The 16,795-nt window shown below is 37.7% G+C and overlaps 1 protein-coding gene across 1 annotated transcript; it reads left to right on the top strand.

Moving 5' to 3' along the window:
- Positions 1–12,072: 12,072 nt before the first annotated feature.
- Positions 12,073–16,559, top strand: LOC131299747 (uncharacterized). Its single transcript, XM_058325328.1, has 6 exons — positions 12,073–12,241; positions 12,366–12,467; positions 12,665–12,697; positions 12,797–12,967; positions 13,102–13,205; positions 16,320–16,559. The coding sequence occupies exons 1-6, from the start codon at positions 12,073–12,075 to the stop codon at positions 16,557–16,559; spliced, it is 819 nt and encodes a 272-aa protein (XP_058181311.1).
- Positions 16,560–16,795: the final 236 nt, after the last annotated feature.

Below are 16,795 nucleotides of genomic sequence, written 5' to 3'. Positions count from 1 at the left end.
GTACACGTTTGGGTTGTAGTGGAAGGTTTTGGTGTTCGAGTGTCATGTCCGGTGCTCTGCTGTGGTTACGTGAGCTCGTCGTGCTATCGGCGGTCGCGTGCCAAGGCCTGAAGTGTCAACAAGGCTTGCACCGGTATGGTCCTACCCGTGTTAAAGTGGTCGTCGACGGTGGTGGTTCGCCAGTGTCGTCGTTCTTTCGGATGTAAGTGTGCCAGAGTTTTGAGCTCCTTCTGTACATCATCCCAACCAGATTGCATCTTTGAGCTTAGTTTTGGGATTGGACTGTTGTTCCTGGGACTTCTACTATCACTTTCGACGACTTGCTCCTAGTTCGGCAACCTAGTTGCAGGCCTGCTCCAGCAAGGGTGTCAAGAGTAGTGGTGTCCTTCTGGCATGTGCTCGCGTCTAGCTTGTGTTAGTTTTGGTTCAATCTTGTATTTTGTGATGTAATCTATACTACCGTCGGGCTTCTCCATTGTGTAATAGATTGCCGTTTTTCAAAAAAAAAAAAAAAATCTGATCCATAGATTTGAAAAATTGCATAATCTAATCCATTGATTTTGAAATTGGATAGTTAATTTGGGACATGTATAATTCAAAAATGGGACAAACAAATCGGAACGGAGGGAATAGAAACAAAGAATAAAAGCCCTAGAGAGGTTCAAATGAACATTTTTTTCCCCCCTTTTTTCTCTTAATTGGGAGACAATGACTGTGATGGTAGCTTCAAGCATACTTCTTTCCTGCGGAGTAACACATGTGAATCAATTGTTTCCAACTACCGCAAAATCATGAGATGCAGCTAGCATGACCTTTTTTCTTGTACAACTGATCCAAAAAAAATAGTTGTACATGCATGTGCATGAGATGATTGGTCATGAGTAGGCCAATACATATATCTACCATTCAAATTCCCTATTTTGGTGTGGTATGGATTTCTCCCAGTGCAACAACTTAGCTTCTGCTTCGAAAGAAATCGTACCTCATCAATTGAAGACTAATCAGCTCTCTGAGGCTGCAAGTTTTCTAGAGGATTCCAGCCGGTGCTTGCCTGATTCAGCTCTCTGGCTGCAAGTTGTCTAGAGGATTCCAGCCGGTGCTTGCCTGATTTAAATCTTGATATTAAAATAACCATTGATCATTCTTCTTCAATATCCATATATCGTTGAACTTGAAGAGGAGAGGAAACAAATTGATGAATCCACATTCTGAATCCATTTACTGCTCTGTTTTATTTCAAAAAATGCAAAGTATTTATGTAAAATCCCCTTTTTTTTAAAAAAAATTAGTATAATAGAATTATTGATTAGATTTATATTTGTATTTATCCTAGAGTAACTACCCATGTTTCTCTCCCCTATTTCTATCTTCCCACCTTCCCACTCTCTCTACAACTCTCCCACTCTACCTAAAATCTCTCTCACAATCCTAATCCAATTAGTATTCTCTCTATCTATATCTAAATTTCTCTCATAAAATACATTAACTCTTCCCACATAAGAGAATCCACAATGCTATAATCAAAAGTAAAAGGTCTTTAAATTTAAAAATGTTGGTGCAAAATATGGCTCATAATGTTATATTCAAATTTAACAATCTCTTTAGAAATAATCAAATTTTGGACTTTGAATAACCAAAATTAGCAATCTTTTGACAATAACCAAATTTAATAGACCCTATATATTCTCAATCAAACATACCAATCATTATATAAAAAATTTCTATCTCTCTTCCCTTTTCCTCTCTGTTTCTTTCTGAAAAATATTTTTGAAAAAAAATATTATATTTTTTTAGAACATAGTTTTTTCCAAAAAAAAAAAAAAGGCTCTATTTTCTATTTCTAGTAAATAGTTTTTATTAGTTTCAAAACTATTTTCTACTGTTCACAGTTTTTAGTTTTTTGTAGTTTGAAAAGATGATGTGACAAATTTTGGTTATCCAATTTTGTTTATACCATTGTAGACATCTACATTGCTAATCTTAGCAATCTCATAAATGAATAATCAAAAGCTGATGTGACAACTTTTAATTATCAATTTTTGATTATAGCATTGTGGATGTCCTAAGAGCATCCGCAGTAGAATAACCAAAAGTCAATAATCAAAAGTTGTCACAATATCTTTTTATTATTCATTCAATGGTTTGCTAAGGCTAGTAATGTAGAGATTCACAATGGTACAATCAAAATTGAATAACCAAAATTGCCGCATCACCTTTCCAATTTATAAAAATCTAAAAATTGTGACATAGAAAGCAATTTTTTTCAAATAGTTTTCAAACTAATAAAAATAGGTTATTAGAAAAAGGGAAAATAGTTTTTTGAAAACTTTAATTTAAAAAAAAATTCTGGAAAAAGTTTATAAAAAACAGTTTTTGAATAAAAAACTTTTTAAAAAAAAAGTTTTTGAATAAAAAGATCAGTTTTTGAAAAAAAAGTTTTTATAAAAATAAGCAACTTTTACAAAAAAAAAAAACTGTTTTGAAATAAACAGCTTTTACAAAAAAAAATTTCTTAGAAACATGTTCAAAATGGAAGAGAGAGAAGGTTTTGTATACTTGATTGAGGAAATGTGTGGATAACTAATGCTGTGTTTGGATAAGTTTTTAAAAAAAATTTTGAGGGTTATAAGTAGAGAGAGAAATAGAATATTGATTATAAGGCCATCCACAGTGGTATAATCAAAATGTTAATTGTTTTTAAAGTTAACAATGTTTGTGCAAAAGATGGCTCACAATGGTATAATCAAACTTAGCAACATTCTTAAAAATAATCAAATTTTAGGTTTTGGATAGCCAAAACTAGCAACATTTTTCAATAATCAAAAGCATTTTAAGCTTTGGATAACCAATTTTAGGCTGTGGACCCCTTATTTTGGTTATAGACTAGAAGCGACCATTGTGAACCTCAACATTGGTAAGCTTAACAACCTCTTAAATGAATAATCAAAAGCTGATGTGTCAACTTTTGGTTATCCATTTTTTATTATACCATTGTGGATGGCCTAAGTAGGGCTAATAAGTGGAGATAGATAAAGAAAGAAATGAGAATAATGATTAGAAATATGAGTAATGAGTGAAGAGTAATGATTCGAGGTAGAGATAATAAGTATTTTTTGAGTTCGAATTTTTTTTCCAAAAACCAAACCGAACAATGCATAAATTTGGTTATTGGCAAAATGTTGCTAGTTTCGATTATCCAAAGGCCAAAAGATTGATACCTAACTTTTATTAGGATTTTTTGTTTACTTTTTTACGGGTATCACTTATATCAAAAAGAGAAGTGAGAGGTGATTAGTTAGTAAATATAGTGAAATGCTACACACACATACAATCTGTGCACAGATTGTGCACAGATTTTGTTGTGGGGCCCACCACAGGTCCCACACAAATCATCCGAGCCGTTCATTAAATGTAAAATATTTTTTCAAGGGGCCCCGTAAAAAATAATCTCAATCCGATACCTATAAATACTCGATCCAATCGTATAACTTTTCATTATCCGAAAATCTGAATGAAAAGTTAGATGGTTGGATGAAGCACCTATAGGTATTGGATTGAGCTTATTTTTTACGGGGATCCTTGAAAAAATGTTTTACATTTAATGAACGGCTTGGATGATTTGTGTGGGACCCGTGGTGGGCCCCACAACGAAATCTGTGCACAATCTGTGCACAAAAATCTGTACCGGTAGCAGGACTCGTAAATATATAGTAGGGGTTTGTTGGATATTGAACCGTTTGCATGTGGAAATTCGCAACATCGAGAAAACGGTTAACTTGCACGTTGTTCCGTTTTATAAATTTCGGACCTTTTGAGTTAGATTCAGGAGAAATTCATAACACAAAAGTAGTAGCTCTCGAAAAATTAAGCAGTTTTGATATAAAATTTGTAAAAAAACCGAAGTCGGTAGATTTAGTTATGAATTTGAAGTTACTGTCCAATGCAGTTTCGAGATAGATTAGCGAAATCACTTCAAACCTTTTTTTACCACGTTCGACGATGGATTTGGATTTTGGGTAAAACATGAAGTTGTAGATAATAAAATCTATAGGGAAAATGACGGCCCAAGACATGTTTTGATAATTAATACTCGCTAAGGACATACTAAGAACATTTGTTATTGGCCGTCATTTTCCCAATTCTATACGATTTTTCATACAGAAATTGTCTCAGAAGGAGGTTAGAGAATTTAATATAATTTTTGGAAGTGACCGCACTATGCAGATTTTAGGCAGTTCATGACTAAAAACATATGTTAACCCCATTTAATGTCAAAATTTGACTTTGCATGAACCATGAAAGTCGTTGCTAACGTAATAAACTTTGCTACTGTAAAATATCGTAAAAGTTGGGATCAATAGCACATGCCAGAGCTATCTCTCTAGAAGCCCCTCTCTCTCGGCATTTTACTGATCTTTCACAGTTAGGGTTTCAGCCGCCTGGGGAGAGGTGCCTCATTCCCTCCTCCCCCGGGAATCTCCTCCTTCTCCTCGATCGCTGCTCTCTCCTCAACCCTTTTTCAATCATCTCCATGCTCATTCCGGCGTCGTTTTCCTCCCTGCATTGCCTTCTTCTCCCGTCGGTTTCTTTCCCTGGTTTGATCCGATTGATGCTTAACAACTTGGTGGAGTTGTGATTACGGGAGGGTCGACGGTTTGGGCGTGTGGTTTCATTGGCCTGTTGCCGTTTTTGGGGAGCGGACTTGTGCTTAATGGCGAGGGTTCCGCTTAGCTACTATTATTATGATCATTTCCTTTGGCTGTGTTGATTTTGACCAGTGGCCGTCCCTCCTCTGGATTGATAGGTGGATGGCGTGAGCGTGCATCGCCGGTTTTCGGCTTTGGTGGCTGCTGATGGTGGCGGTTTGGGGTGGTTGGACGGCGGTTTTGTTTTGGTGTTGGCCGGGATTTTGGTATACTGCTAATGGTGGTTTAGGGATTGCGGCGGCGATGTTTGGGTTTTGTAACGACCCGGATTTTTGACCCAATTTTTTTTAATACAAATTTATATTGTTAAATTTCTAATTCAATAATTAATTAGATTGAATAATTAAAATATATTATTTTGTGTATAATTGATATTATTTGCACTATTGAATAAGATATGTATTTAAACTTTAGATATACAGGGAATCAGTGATTCATATTCATCTCTTATCTTTCCTATCTAAACCCTAAGTAGAACTCTATTCAAACTAACTCTCCACTTCTCTATCTCTCATCCTATACATAAAAGCGTCCAGATATATTCTCACCATGTACATACATGCGTCCACATACATTAGAATTGAAAACCCCCCCAAATGTGGTACTTGTCCCCTATCTTTTATCATTATCAGTATCCTCTCTTTCTTCATTCCACCACTTCTACACTTATCCTCTCACCTTCTTACTATCTTATTCTCTCTCATTATTCATACCCACATAATCCGAAAATTGAATACCAGTATATTATTTCACTCCCAATTCTATTGTTGAGTCTAGAATAGAGAGAGAGAGAGAGAGAGAGAGAGAGAGAGAGAGTTGTGGCCATAGGTGTGTGCGAGTTTCGTGGGCACACCGCCACTGCGGGCCCTGTCGGAGTGCCGCCAGACGCTGTCTCGAGATTTCAAAACCACCATGGCGATCTATGGACTCCGTACAACACTTGTCCGGACTTAGAATCGCGTTTGAGGTAGTTTTCCGGAAACCCAGAACCTTTATCTGCATTTTAACAGAGTTACTTAGATTTAAAGTTTATTGAAGATAATGATCTGCTGTTAAATTGTCAATTTATTTTTAGCCCTATTTATATTAAAATTTAATCCGGTTGTACTAGAATGATTAGTGTTATACCCTGTGAAAATTTATGATCGTTTAACAAATGTTTGATTGTGAAATTATTATTGATGATGCATTATTGATTTATATTGAGTGAACGTTTACGTGTTTAATAAATTATTGGGGTAGATAAATGTTTATGAAATATTCACAAGAATATTTTACTAGTAAAAATTTATTTAGATTGTAAACAAGAAATATTTTAGATTATATATTAGTTAATCTTTAACTTTAATAAATATTAACTAGAATAGCCTCTCATAATTTTGTTGTTATAAAAATCTCATATTAATATTTAATATAGTTAGTAAATACTAAATTTTGCAATAAGTATTTTTTTTCAATAAAAAAAATTAGTTTGTAAAATCTATAAATAGTGTGAGAGTTAAAGAAAATGTTTAAATAGTAGAAATGTTTTATAAAATTTCTAAATGAGAGAAATAGACTTAATTTGAAGTGTAGTAATTAATTGTTTGACTGAATATTATTTTGTTACTCGCATGATAAATTCTATGACATGATTAATTTTATCGCATGGTTATGTGTTGTTAGTACTTTTAGTTGAAATGTTGAACCGTGTGATATTTTGTTGTGGCTGTAGATTGGACAAATAGGTTCCCTGAGTGGTTACGAGTAGTGACTCATGTAGACGATGTTAAGTAAATGAAAATTGATAAAGTGTTGGAAGTGTGATTGTGTGGATTGTGATTTGAGCCATAGTGATGGCAAGGGTAACCTATGGGGCCCTGTGTTGAAATGGGTTACCTGAGGGGCCCGGTGTTGTGACGCTAACGTATGATACGTCATGGGAAGTTTCTCTTCGAGGAAGAGAATGGGTCCCATGAGACGGTTATAGTTAGTGAGACGTTAATGTATGATACGTCATGGGAAGTTTCTCTTGGAGAAAGCGAATGGGTCCCATGAAACGGTTATAGTTAGCGTGGGGTAGTGGATGTCCGACCCTAATGTACGATACGTCATGGGATGACTCAATCCTCCTGTTATGGTCTTAAGTGAGAACATACTCGGTACATAACTTAAATGCGCTCAACTAGGACCCTGGTGCAAGACAAGCAAGAGGAAGGGTGGACTCATGAGACGATTGTAGTTAGTGGATGTGGGAGGAAAGGATCTCGCGGAGAGAATCCTTAGATTACATGTAAGATGATGGATAGTAAAAAAAAAGACGATGTGTTATTATTTTGTACCTTCGGTGTATTATGAATTATTATATTGTTGATCTGCATATTGTAGTATTGGGTTTTAGGATTTCTACTTAGTGAATTATCACTCAGGATACGTTTGTATCCTGGCAAATCGTTTGCTTCGGCGTTCAATTTGCCAGAGTGTGCAGGATTCCACAGTGGAGCAGTTGATACAGGTGGGACCCTTGGAATGGAGTCTGGGCCAACGTTGCTTGGAATTCGTGTCAAAATTAGAGTCGTTCTGGAGTTGCTTTTATTAAGTAAATGTACATAGATTTTTGTATTATTTTGAAATTGTAATTTTTGTATAAGGATAAATAAGGACCTAATAGTTTGTAAAATTCAATGTATTTTAGGGTTAATGATTCCGAAATCCCTTGAGAAATCGGGGAGTTACAGGTTTGGCGAGCTGTTGCAGGTTTTTAGGATTAGGGTTTATTTTTATGTTTTGTTTTGGATTGGGTTGGTTTCTTATTGGTCGTTAGGTTTTCTTTTTTGTGTTTTTCCTCCTAGTTTGGGCTTAACCTGTTGAGCCTAAATCAATTTCCTCCGTGTGGTTAGAAAAAGAAGATTTTGGGTAATCACACCGATGTACTCAAGCCCCTATTATCTCTGTACTTCGTGTAATGAGTTAATGAAATTTATTTTTGCTGTTTCAAAAAAAAAATTATCATAAATTGTGGAGTTAAATTGCCATTTATTAAAAATTAGAAGTTGTTGGATCATTCTTCTATCTTTGAATCTTACTCAATATTTGTATTTAACATTCAATGTGTTCAATTTGTGGACTTATGTGATTATTGGGCCCACGTGTGCATGAACGCTAAACTTACAGCTGTTGATTTATTATCAATTGTGCGAATGATTAACTAGTGATGTGGTTGTCGTGAAGTTTGGGACGTTCTAATTGATTGTCTATTTGTGGGTGAGAACTGATATCGGATATTGTGATGGTTTGACTTGAAATATTAATGTTTGAACCTGGCATGGGTCCTATACGCAAATATTCCCATAAGTAATTGTAGTCGGCCATGGACCTAGGAGTTAGGCATGGTGGACGGGAGTCTAATAGATTGTCTATTTGTGAATGGAAATCGATGCCGGATTATGTGGTGATTTGATTTAGAAATTGATAAGTGTGAGATGTGGTATTGAAAACTTTGTTACTAGATGTTGGATCCATTGAATTCATTATGGCAACCTTGGAAATTGAGAATAAGACTGTTGAATTCACTGAATCTATTGAATTAATGGATTAAGAGATTGACTTATTATGCTATAAATTTTATTATTTGATGCATGAGTAAATCTTAGTGAAGGGGCGGTTTTGAGTGCCCTACCGAGTGATTTTCACTCACAGTACTATTTTGACTCTCGCATTCTATGCCAGGTAACGAGGATTATGCGAAATATAAGGAGCTACCTACAGAATACAAGGAGATGGAACAGCAGGATGGAGATGGAGATGGACTGTCAGAATCGTGGCTTTATTAGTAACTCCGTGACTTAGATGGCTCTGTTTAATTTTCTAATAAAGTTGCACGTTTATTAAATTTTGAGATTTTAGAGAATATCTTACTTGAACAAAATTTCAGTGTTATAAGTAGTTAATTTCTTTTATCATTTGTGTTTGGAGGTTTGAGATTTTTAATGAGATTTACATTTTCTTTAAATAACCAAACCAAATTGTAGACACCCCATTTTGGACTGTCCAGAGAATGCTATTTTTTCGATGTTTTATTTCCCCAATGATGATTTTGGCCGAGAACAGCCCGAGGATGATGGTGTGTTTGAGCTTTGAGCATCTTGAACCTCTTTCAAACCCCCTTCAAACCCTTCAAAACCAGAGCCAAACAGCCCCAGCAAAACCCAAACTAGCTTACGCCAGTACCCTGATGACGTACGCCAGTTAGCTGCCACGTATCGGTCATCGACCGTTGACTCAGTTATCACTGGCGCACGCAGGTCCATATGTGGCGCACGCCAGTCAAGCCCAGTCAAATCAACTTTATTCAGCCACATGGACGAGACTTTGGTAGCCACCCTGACGTCGGCCACAGTATCCCTGATGATTACTCTCGGCAGAGGCATTCCCTCTCTCTCCTACACCCCCCATCAAGGCAAGTCCCATGCATTTAATGCATGGGAAGCTCCCTTCCTCAAGCAACCAGCCAAACAGCCCCTTAGCCCAACTGATCTCAGTCACTCTCTCCTCTATAAATACCCCCCTTGCATTCATTTGCAAGGGGTTAGACACATTAAGAAGAAAAAGGCCTTATTCTCCTCTCTTTTTGCTCTCTATCTCTCTTCTTCCATTGAAATAAAAAGGAAAGCATCCCACTTCCACACACCCACTGATGTCCAGTCACCATAACCTCCATCTTCCACATTTAAAGCTCAATACCATCTCCAAACCTCAACACAAAAAGGTATACCACCTTTGTGTTCCTTTCTATTTTCAGCCCCTGAGGGGAACCAGTAAGGCCCAGGCTAATAAACAATACCAGTCCTGGCCTTAAACTGGTAAAATACAACAATCGTATGAGATAAAATATGGCGCACGCCAGTACTCCTATGCCGTACGCCAGTCATGGCAGTATGAGCACTACTGGCGTGGGGATCATGGATCGTCACTTCTGTTACTTTATCTTTCTGTCAATCACCCTTGCATGCTAAATAATCAGTTTACTGCTTTCTGTATCTAGAACTGCTTAGCTGTAAGTAGTTACTGCTTGCTGCTTCCTATGTTCAAAAGGCCTCTGGGATCCTTCTAGTCATGCTCCAGAACCCAGATGATGCAAAGCCAAGCACTGGATCAGGATCGAAGTGCCGTACGGCCTTCCATAACTGGCGTACGGCAGTTTGTCTCAGGATCCAGTGGCTGGCCCTTGCATCTTAGCTTAGACTTGGCCTCTTTTCTATTCCCACGTTGTTTTGGGATATTCTGCTGTCTTTTGGGGCTGGAAGCCATTTCATTTGTCTGTAACCATGTATATTCTGTTCTATTAAACTGCGTGATTTGCCCTGGGTGTGCGCTGGTCCCTTTCCAGAGCCCAGAGGGTTGCAAACAAAGACTGTGAAACCTGGCAAGTGGAGTACGCCAGCTTGGTTGTGGCGTGCGCAGGTCGTATCTGCATGCACTGGCTCGGCCAGTGCGCATGCTGGTGCGGACCCTGCTCATGTTCCTTCAGGGCAGCGTACTTCAATTCAATCGGGTTGCCCAGTGCTTGTTCTCAATCTATATTTATCATTGCAAGCAAGTCATTCATAAAGCATTTTGTCACGTAATTGCAACTTGTTACGGTTTTAATCCCATTAACTGTTCCCCCGCCCTAACTGGCTAAAAAATGATCAAATGAGAGAAAAATGCAAATGTTTTACAAAATGCCCGAGTAGAGACCGATCTCCGGATTGGGCGAGAGGGGTGCCATAAAACCCTTCCCCTCTCGTAACCTGGCTCCCGAACCTCAGATATCGAAGGTGACGACGGACCGGTCTACAAGCCTTTTTCAAATCAAACAAACGTGGCAAACGTTTTCGAGTTCGGTTCCTTGGGTGTTTTCACCGCTAAAACCCGAGTGGCGACTCTGAATCGAGGCGTTTTCGCCGCGCTGTTCTGAAAAAGGGTCGCACCCGATTTTACAAATAATGGAAATTTCCGGGGCGCGTGCCCACACAAATCGAGCCTTAAGTCCCAATCACTTGGGGTCGGCTACATGAATCATTTTCCTCCATTGAGCCATGTCGAGAGCCACTTGTTCACAAACCTACTATACTCATATCGTTGTGCACCACGACATCTAATATCTTAAGTCCCAATCACTTGGGGTCGGCTACATAAATCATTTTCCTCCATTGAGCCATGTCGAGGGCCACTTGTTCACACAAACCTACTATACTCATATCGTTGCGCACCACGGCATCTAATGTCAATTTAGGCCTACCTCTCCCCATAGCATTGCTATCCAAAGCTATTCTAGCTGCTCTATTAACTACTGCATCTCCTGGTCTATGGTAGACATGCCCAAACTATCTTAGCCTATTTTTCCTCAACTTCTCTTCTATGGGTGCTACACCTACCATCTCACGAATTGTTTCATTTCTAATCATGTCTCTTCTAGTCTTACCACACATCCACCTCAACATTCTCATTTCTGCAACACTCATCTTGTTCACCTGTTGTTTCTTAATAGGCCAACATTCTGTCTCGTAAAGCATCGCTGGTCTGATGAGTACCCTTTTGTTACACAATACACCAGTAGTACTTCTCCACTTGAGCAACCCCATTTGGATCCTATGAGTCACATCATCAGCAATCTCTCCATTTCTACTAACGATTGAGCCTAAATATCTAAAATGATCACTCTTAGGTATCTCCTGATCTTAAATCATCACTCTTTCTTCGTGCGTACTGCTGGTACCACTAAACTTGCACACCATATACTCAGTTTTACTCCTAATTAATCGAAAACCCTTTGACTCTAATGCTTCCCTCCAAATTTTTAGTTTCGTATTAACACCTCTAGCGGTTTCATCTACGAGGACAATATCATCTGCAAATATCATATACTATGGGATATCCTCCTGAAATTGTCTAGTCAATTCATCCATAACTAAGGCAAAAAGGTACGGGCTCAAGGTTGACCGTTGATGCAATCCTACAGTGATTAAGAATTCACTTGTTTCCCCTACCGGTGATCGAATGGTAGTGACGGCACCTTCATACATGTCTCTAATTACCTCGATATACCCTTTGGTCACTCCCTTTCTCTTCAGAACCCACCATATGATGCCTCTAGGCACCCTATCATAAGCTTTTTCTAAGTCTATGAAAACCATATGGAGATTATTCTTATTTGCTCTATGTTTTTCTACCATTCTCCTTAATAAGTAGATAACTTCTATGGTTGCTCTATGAAACTGTCAATTCGCCCCTACTTATCCAAAAGTAATACTTACCGACATTCACTGGAGCTGATTTTTTACAGGCCCCATAAAATAATATTCAAAAATTTATGAATATTTTTTTAGATTTTTTCGGGATCCAAATGGGGCCAAACGCGTTTATTCCTGCGGATTGTCCCTGCGGATTGTCCCTGCTCATAGCAGAGCTGAATTCAATTCCAAAAACTGTTCCCCTGAATTTATTATCCCAGCTTCGACACAAAGTCCTTCGGAGCTCCACCAGTGCCATCAGGAGTGTACACTTTTGTGGTGGTAAGTGAAGGATTCGTTGCTTGCTTCTCCAGTACCCCTCCCCAGTTCTCCCCTTTACTGGATTGTCCTCCTTGTTTTTGACTAAATTGCATTGGTCTCGTCTTTGCACCTATATGGTTGTCAGTTGGGACATCCCTCAAGAAGTCGACTCTGCTGCCGCCATTGATGCCTAGTTCACAGCATTTTCATACCCTTCTTGGCTCAAGCCTTACTCGTCTCAAATCAGGTTTGCTTGTGATAAGACACACATTAATTAGTGTACACAACTCGCGACCACAACTCCGGACAGTTGTGTCCGGAGCTTTGTGTACTTGTCTTCTGGTCGAGAGTTGCGTACGTAGCATTCCTCCATCAATGTCGTGCTTTGTGTTGTCTTCTGGTGTTTCCTTTTCTTACACATGACACTAACATTGTGTTTGTCAGGGGATTCTCCACCAGCGTTCCTGTATGACGAAGGTTTAAAGCAGCATCCGTCTTTCTTTATTGTTGGTGCTTTATGTTTTCGACCTGGTGTTCCATTCTTACATGTAATACCCACACTTTTCTCCTTGTTAGAAACTGCTGAAAGTCGCCGGCGTTTTCGTGTTAGAGATCTTGTTCGTCGATATGGTCCTGAAACTCCAAAAGAGGAGTTGCTTCTGGAAGGTGGAGCTATAGGGCGCTCAATGACATCACGAGCTGCTGACACTGTCCGTGGGTCTATCGTTTGCTTAGCTTTCCTTCAAGGTAATCTCTGGAGACCTGTTAGGTTCACATAATCTTCTGTGTTGTGTTTTGAGACTTGCATGGGGGTTCATCCAACTTTCAGTTGAATAAGTATATCATTTTTTCCATTGAGGATCTGACATATGCTTCTGTAGATTCAGAGGCACCTGTGGTATTCTCTGGAACTGTTGTACGTTCAGATGGTTTAGTTGCAACTTCCTCTAATTGCTTGAGACATCTCAAAGGCACCAAATACAAGGTGACTTTTAGTTGAAAAGCTCTTTATTTTTGGATTTTGATTTAATTGTAGAGTTATATAACTGCCAGTGCATCTGCGAATTTTTCCTTGATTTGGGAATTCAAGTATAAGTTGCCCCTTTAGGTGATTATTGCTCCTTGCGGTTGAATTAAGTTAGCAAAACCAAGCATGTAAAAAACCCCTTTGTTGAAGCAAGGATTGCAATTAGTTTGTGTTAATTGATATGCAATCACTTAATTTCTGTCTTTTTCTAACACTCAAAAAATTGGTTAGTTTAGTAGTTTTTTGGAGTCCTAACCTTAATTATCGAACTTATAGAATGATGATATTCTTTCCCTATTAACTTATAAATGATTTTCAAAAGGAGACCTTATATTGTACTACTAGTGGTTGAAGCATGCGTGACGAGGAATGCAATTTTGTTCACCGTCCTTAAAAGAGGGTGAACGTTACCCTCTCTTATTGGTTGAAATGGTGTAGGTTTCACCTCTGTTAAACACTTTTTGATAAGCATGACATCGCTTTGTGGTTGGATCCACACCATTTCAACTAATCACCATTTCATTCCAATAGGAAGGACGGTAATGTTCACCCTCTTTTAGTGCAATTGAAGTGGCTGTGAAAATGTAGGAAATAAAATCATGTTAATAACCCCAAATCACTGTCATACTATGCTTAATTTTAAATCAATCACATATTTGATTTTTAAACTGACAAAAGTGTTTTTGGGTTCGGAGGGAAGAAAAACAATGTAAGTAAAACAAGATTGAATCATATTAACATTTATCAGATTTGCAGTTGAATTTCAAGTGGATACATAAGTGTTAAATAGCCTTTGAGATCACTGAATGTGAACCTACCACATGGGCAGCCTTCGTATGAATCTCTGGTTTTGATGTTGTCATGATTTATCACAGTACTTCACTGCGACGACAGTACAATCACTGATCAATGCTTACGATTTCGACAAAGTTGAGGGGACAATCGGTTGATTAGTCTGGCCACCGAAAGAAAATAAACTCAAAAGGCGCTCATGGTTTTGAACAATCAGTCAGCCTGTGATATTGGACAATTTTTTTTGTTCTGGGCCAATTTTTTCCGGTGGTATTCAACTGTTGCACAGTTGTTTAAAGCAGAGTGGGGGGATACAATACTGAATCAACTCTTATAATGGTTGAGTTTTCTGCTTGACTGGTTAAATACTTAACTTGTTTGTTGATTCATGATTGCCATTTTTAATCTTGGCCACTATAATTAAGTGTAATAGTATTTATTTCGGAAAATGGTGGTTAGATGTGGAAAAAGAAGTCCGGCTGGCTTCAAAAACTTAGATCTCTACTTAAAGAAGTTTACTGAACCAACTCTTACAATGGTTGAGTTTTCTGCTTGAGTGGTTAAATATCTGGTTTGTTGATTGCCATTTTTGAATCTCAGCAGCTATAATTAAGTGAGTAGCATCTAATGTTTTCCTTTTAAAAAAATTTTGTGGTTAGATTTGGAAAGAAAGTCCAGCTGTCTTTAAAAAATTAGAGCTTCTCTGAAAGAGGTTTTCTTTTGTTATAATATTCAAGTAGAGCGCACACACTAAAAGCTAAAAAGATTCTGTGTTTTCTCGGTATTTGTGAAGCTTATTTATGACATCTGTTTTGATCAGGATTAGGGTGATTAATGAATTCAGATACAATTGATACTTTGACATGGGATACAATCTCCCTCTTCTCGTATTTTTCCTGTCTCTATCACAATGTATCTTGTCTTTTCTTGTCGGTTTCTCTTTTTCATTCCTTTGTCATTGACAATTTCTTTCCGTTTGCTCATGCATTTTGTTATCCTTGCTTTTCTTCATTGTGTTTTTGCTGTCTTAATTTTATTATCTTGTGGAGGTTAGAAAAAGAAGGCTTACTACCTTTGTCTAAATTTTATTCATTTTTTCCTGCTTTCTTGGATGTAGCTGGCTTTGTTTACTTGTCTGTAAATTTGCGAGAACGGCATTTCCAAGAATATCGTGCTAAATTAAAACAAGAGGGGATGGAAATAAATTTTTCCTCTGAAAAAAATTCTTCTATTTGTTCCTTTGAAAAAGGAATTTGGACCGGAAATGCAATTATGGTTGTTCAATTGTTTTGAAACTACTTGCAAATTAAGATTTCTTGATAGTTATCATAATCGTTCAAGATTCATGCAAAAATGCTATCAACCTCTAGGGGAATCAAGTATTAGACGAACTCGGTGATGAACCGTACGATTCACGGTTTGGTTCATGATTAATTCGCAAATTGGTATTCATGCAGATCTTATAGCTTTTGCATTTTGATGAATTTTGAATCTTTTTAGCCTATTTTCTTTTTGAAAAAGCAAGATTACCGAGGGGAACTCTTGGCTGGAGACAACCCGGATGAAGTGTTTTAAGTGTGAAAATAATAAATACAGATGCTTAGTTTGCCAATCTTTATTAGCTCTTTTCCTCAATTTGTTCCGATAAACAGCAATGTTGATCCTAGAAATGCTCAAGGCTAAAATAACTTGGACTCCTGATTTTACCATTGTCATTTTGGCCAAATAGCTGTAGTTTGCTAAGTCAAATGAGATGGGTTCAATGTCTTCGAAATCATTCTAGACAATTTTTATGCAAGGGATTGTTATTCTTTTTGAGGAACATCCTATCTCGATGCAAATTTTGACAAATATATCTACTGAATTCTGGTATCCTTTATACAGTGGACTCGGAGCCTCGGAACAACCCACATATCTATTCCATATAAGCAACTCTCTTACCTTCTAAATATAATCATTTTTTCAAAAAATTATTTATCGTTTTGGGCCTATACTCTCAGATACATTACCTACATGTTTCGGATTCTATGACTGCATCTTTAAGATTCACAATTTGGAAAAAGACCATTTCTATTCACGTGTCGCCGTGTTGGTACAATTTTACTATCTTTATTCCTTTGCTGGACATAGGTCCCGCATCTTCTTCCTTATGAACCAGAAAAAAAATGGATTCTGTGAACGTTTTTGTGGGGGTATACATTTGTTTGTTTTTTGCATGTCAAGCTTCTGGACAGTCCAATGACATAGATGTTCTGTGATTTATGTTTGAGTTGATTGCAGATTGGTGTCAAGATTCTGGGTTCTCCAATGCCAATGGCATACAAGGGTGTCTTGCATACTGATTTTGCTTCCAAAATAGCTTTTGTGAAGATTTTACGGTGCGAAGAACAACTACCAGTACCAAAATGTCGAGAGTTGGACTGTCTGGAAAAAGTAAGCGCTCAAGTGGTGGCTGCGGGCTGTACTCGGGTGTATGGTTATTGGTTGAATGCAATATGTCCGATCATATTTTTTTGCTAATTTCATGCGGGCACCCTTAAAATCACATTATGCACACATTGAACGATTCGGATCATAAAAATTTAATCGGGAACTATGAGATTGAGATTTTAGGTGTTTCATTAGTTGTCCAAAGAACCACCCCGATAAATATATATAATCCGTCTCCCATGAAAAGGGTTCTCATTTCAGTTAAAATGCAGACCTCCCAATTTCTCCCAATTTCATATCAAATTTCGATGATTCGAGTTGCTCAA

This window comes from Rhododendron vialii, chromosome 9a (genome assembly GCF_030253575.1).
Source record: "Rhododendron vialii isolate Sample 1 chromosome 9a, ASM3025357v1".
In the NCBI taxonomy this organism is placed as follows: domain Eukaryota; kingdom Viridiplantae; phylum Streptophyta; class Magnoliopsida; order Ericales; family Ericaceae; genus Rhododendron; species Rhododendron vialii.
Note: the sequence above shows the minus strand (reverse complement) of the source record. Positions and strands in the feature narration are given on the sequence as shown.

What these genes read in the sequence shown, in the direction of transcription:
- LOC131299747 (XM_058325328.1), top strand. Translation starts at nt 12,073, where the DNA reads ATGGGGCCAAACGCGTTTATTCCTGCGGATTGTCCCTGCGGATTGTCC. An exon ending in GAGTGTACACTTTTGTGGTG is followed by an intron (nt 12,242 to 12,365) that starts GTAAGTGAAGGA and finishes TATGGTTGTCAG; the next exon opens with TTGGGACATCCCTCAAGAAG. An exon ending in TTGCTTAGCTTTCCTTCAAG is followed by an intron (nt 12,968 to 13,101) that starts GTAATCTCTGGA and finishes ATGCTTCTGTAG; the next exon opens with ATTCAGAGGCACCTGTGGTA.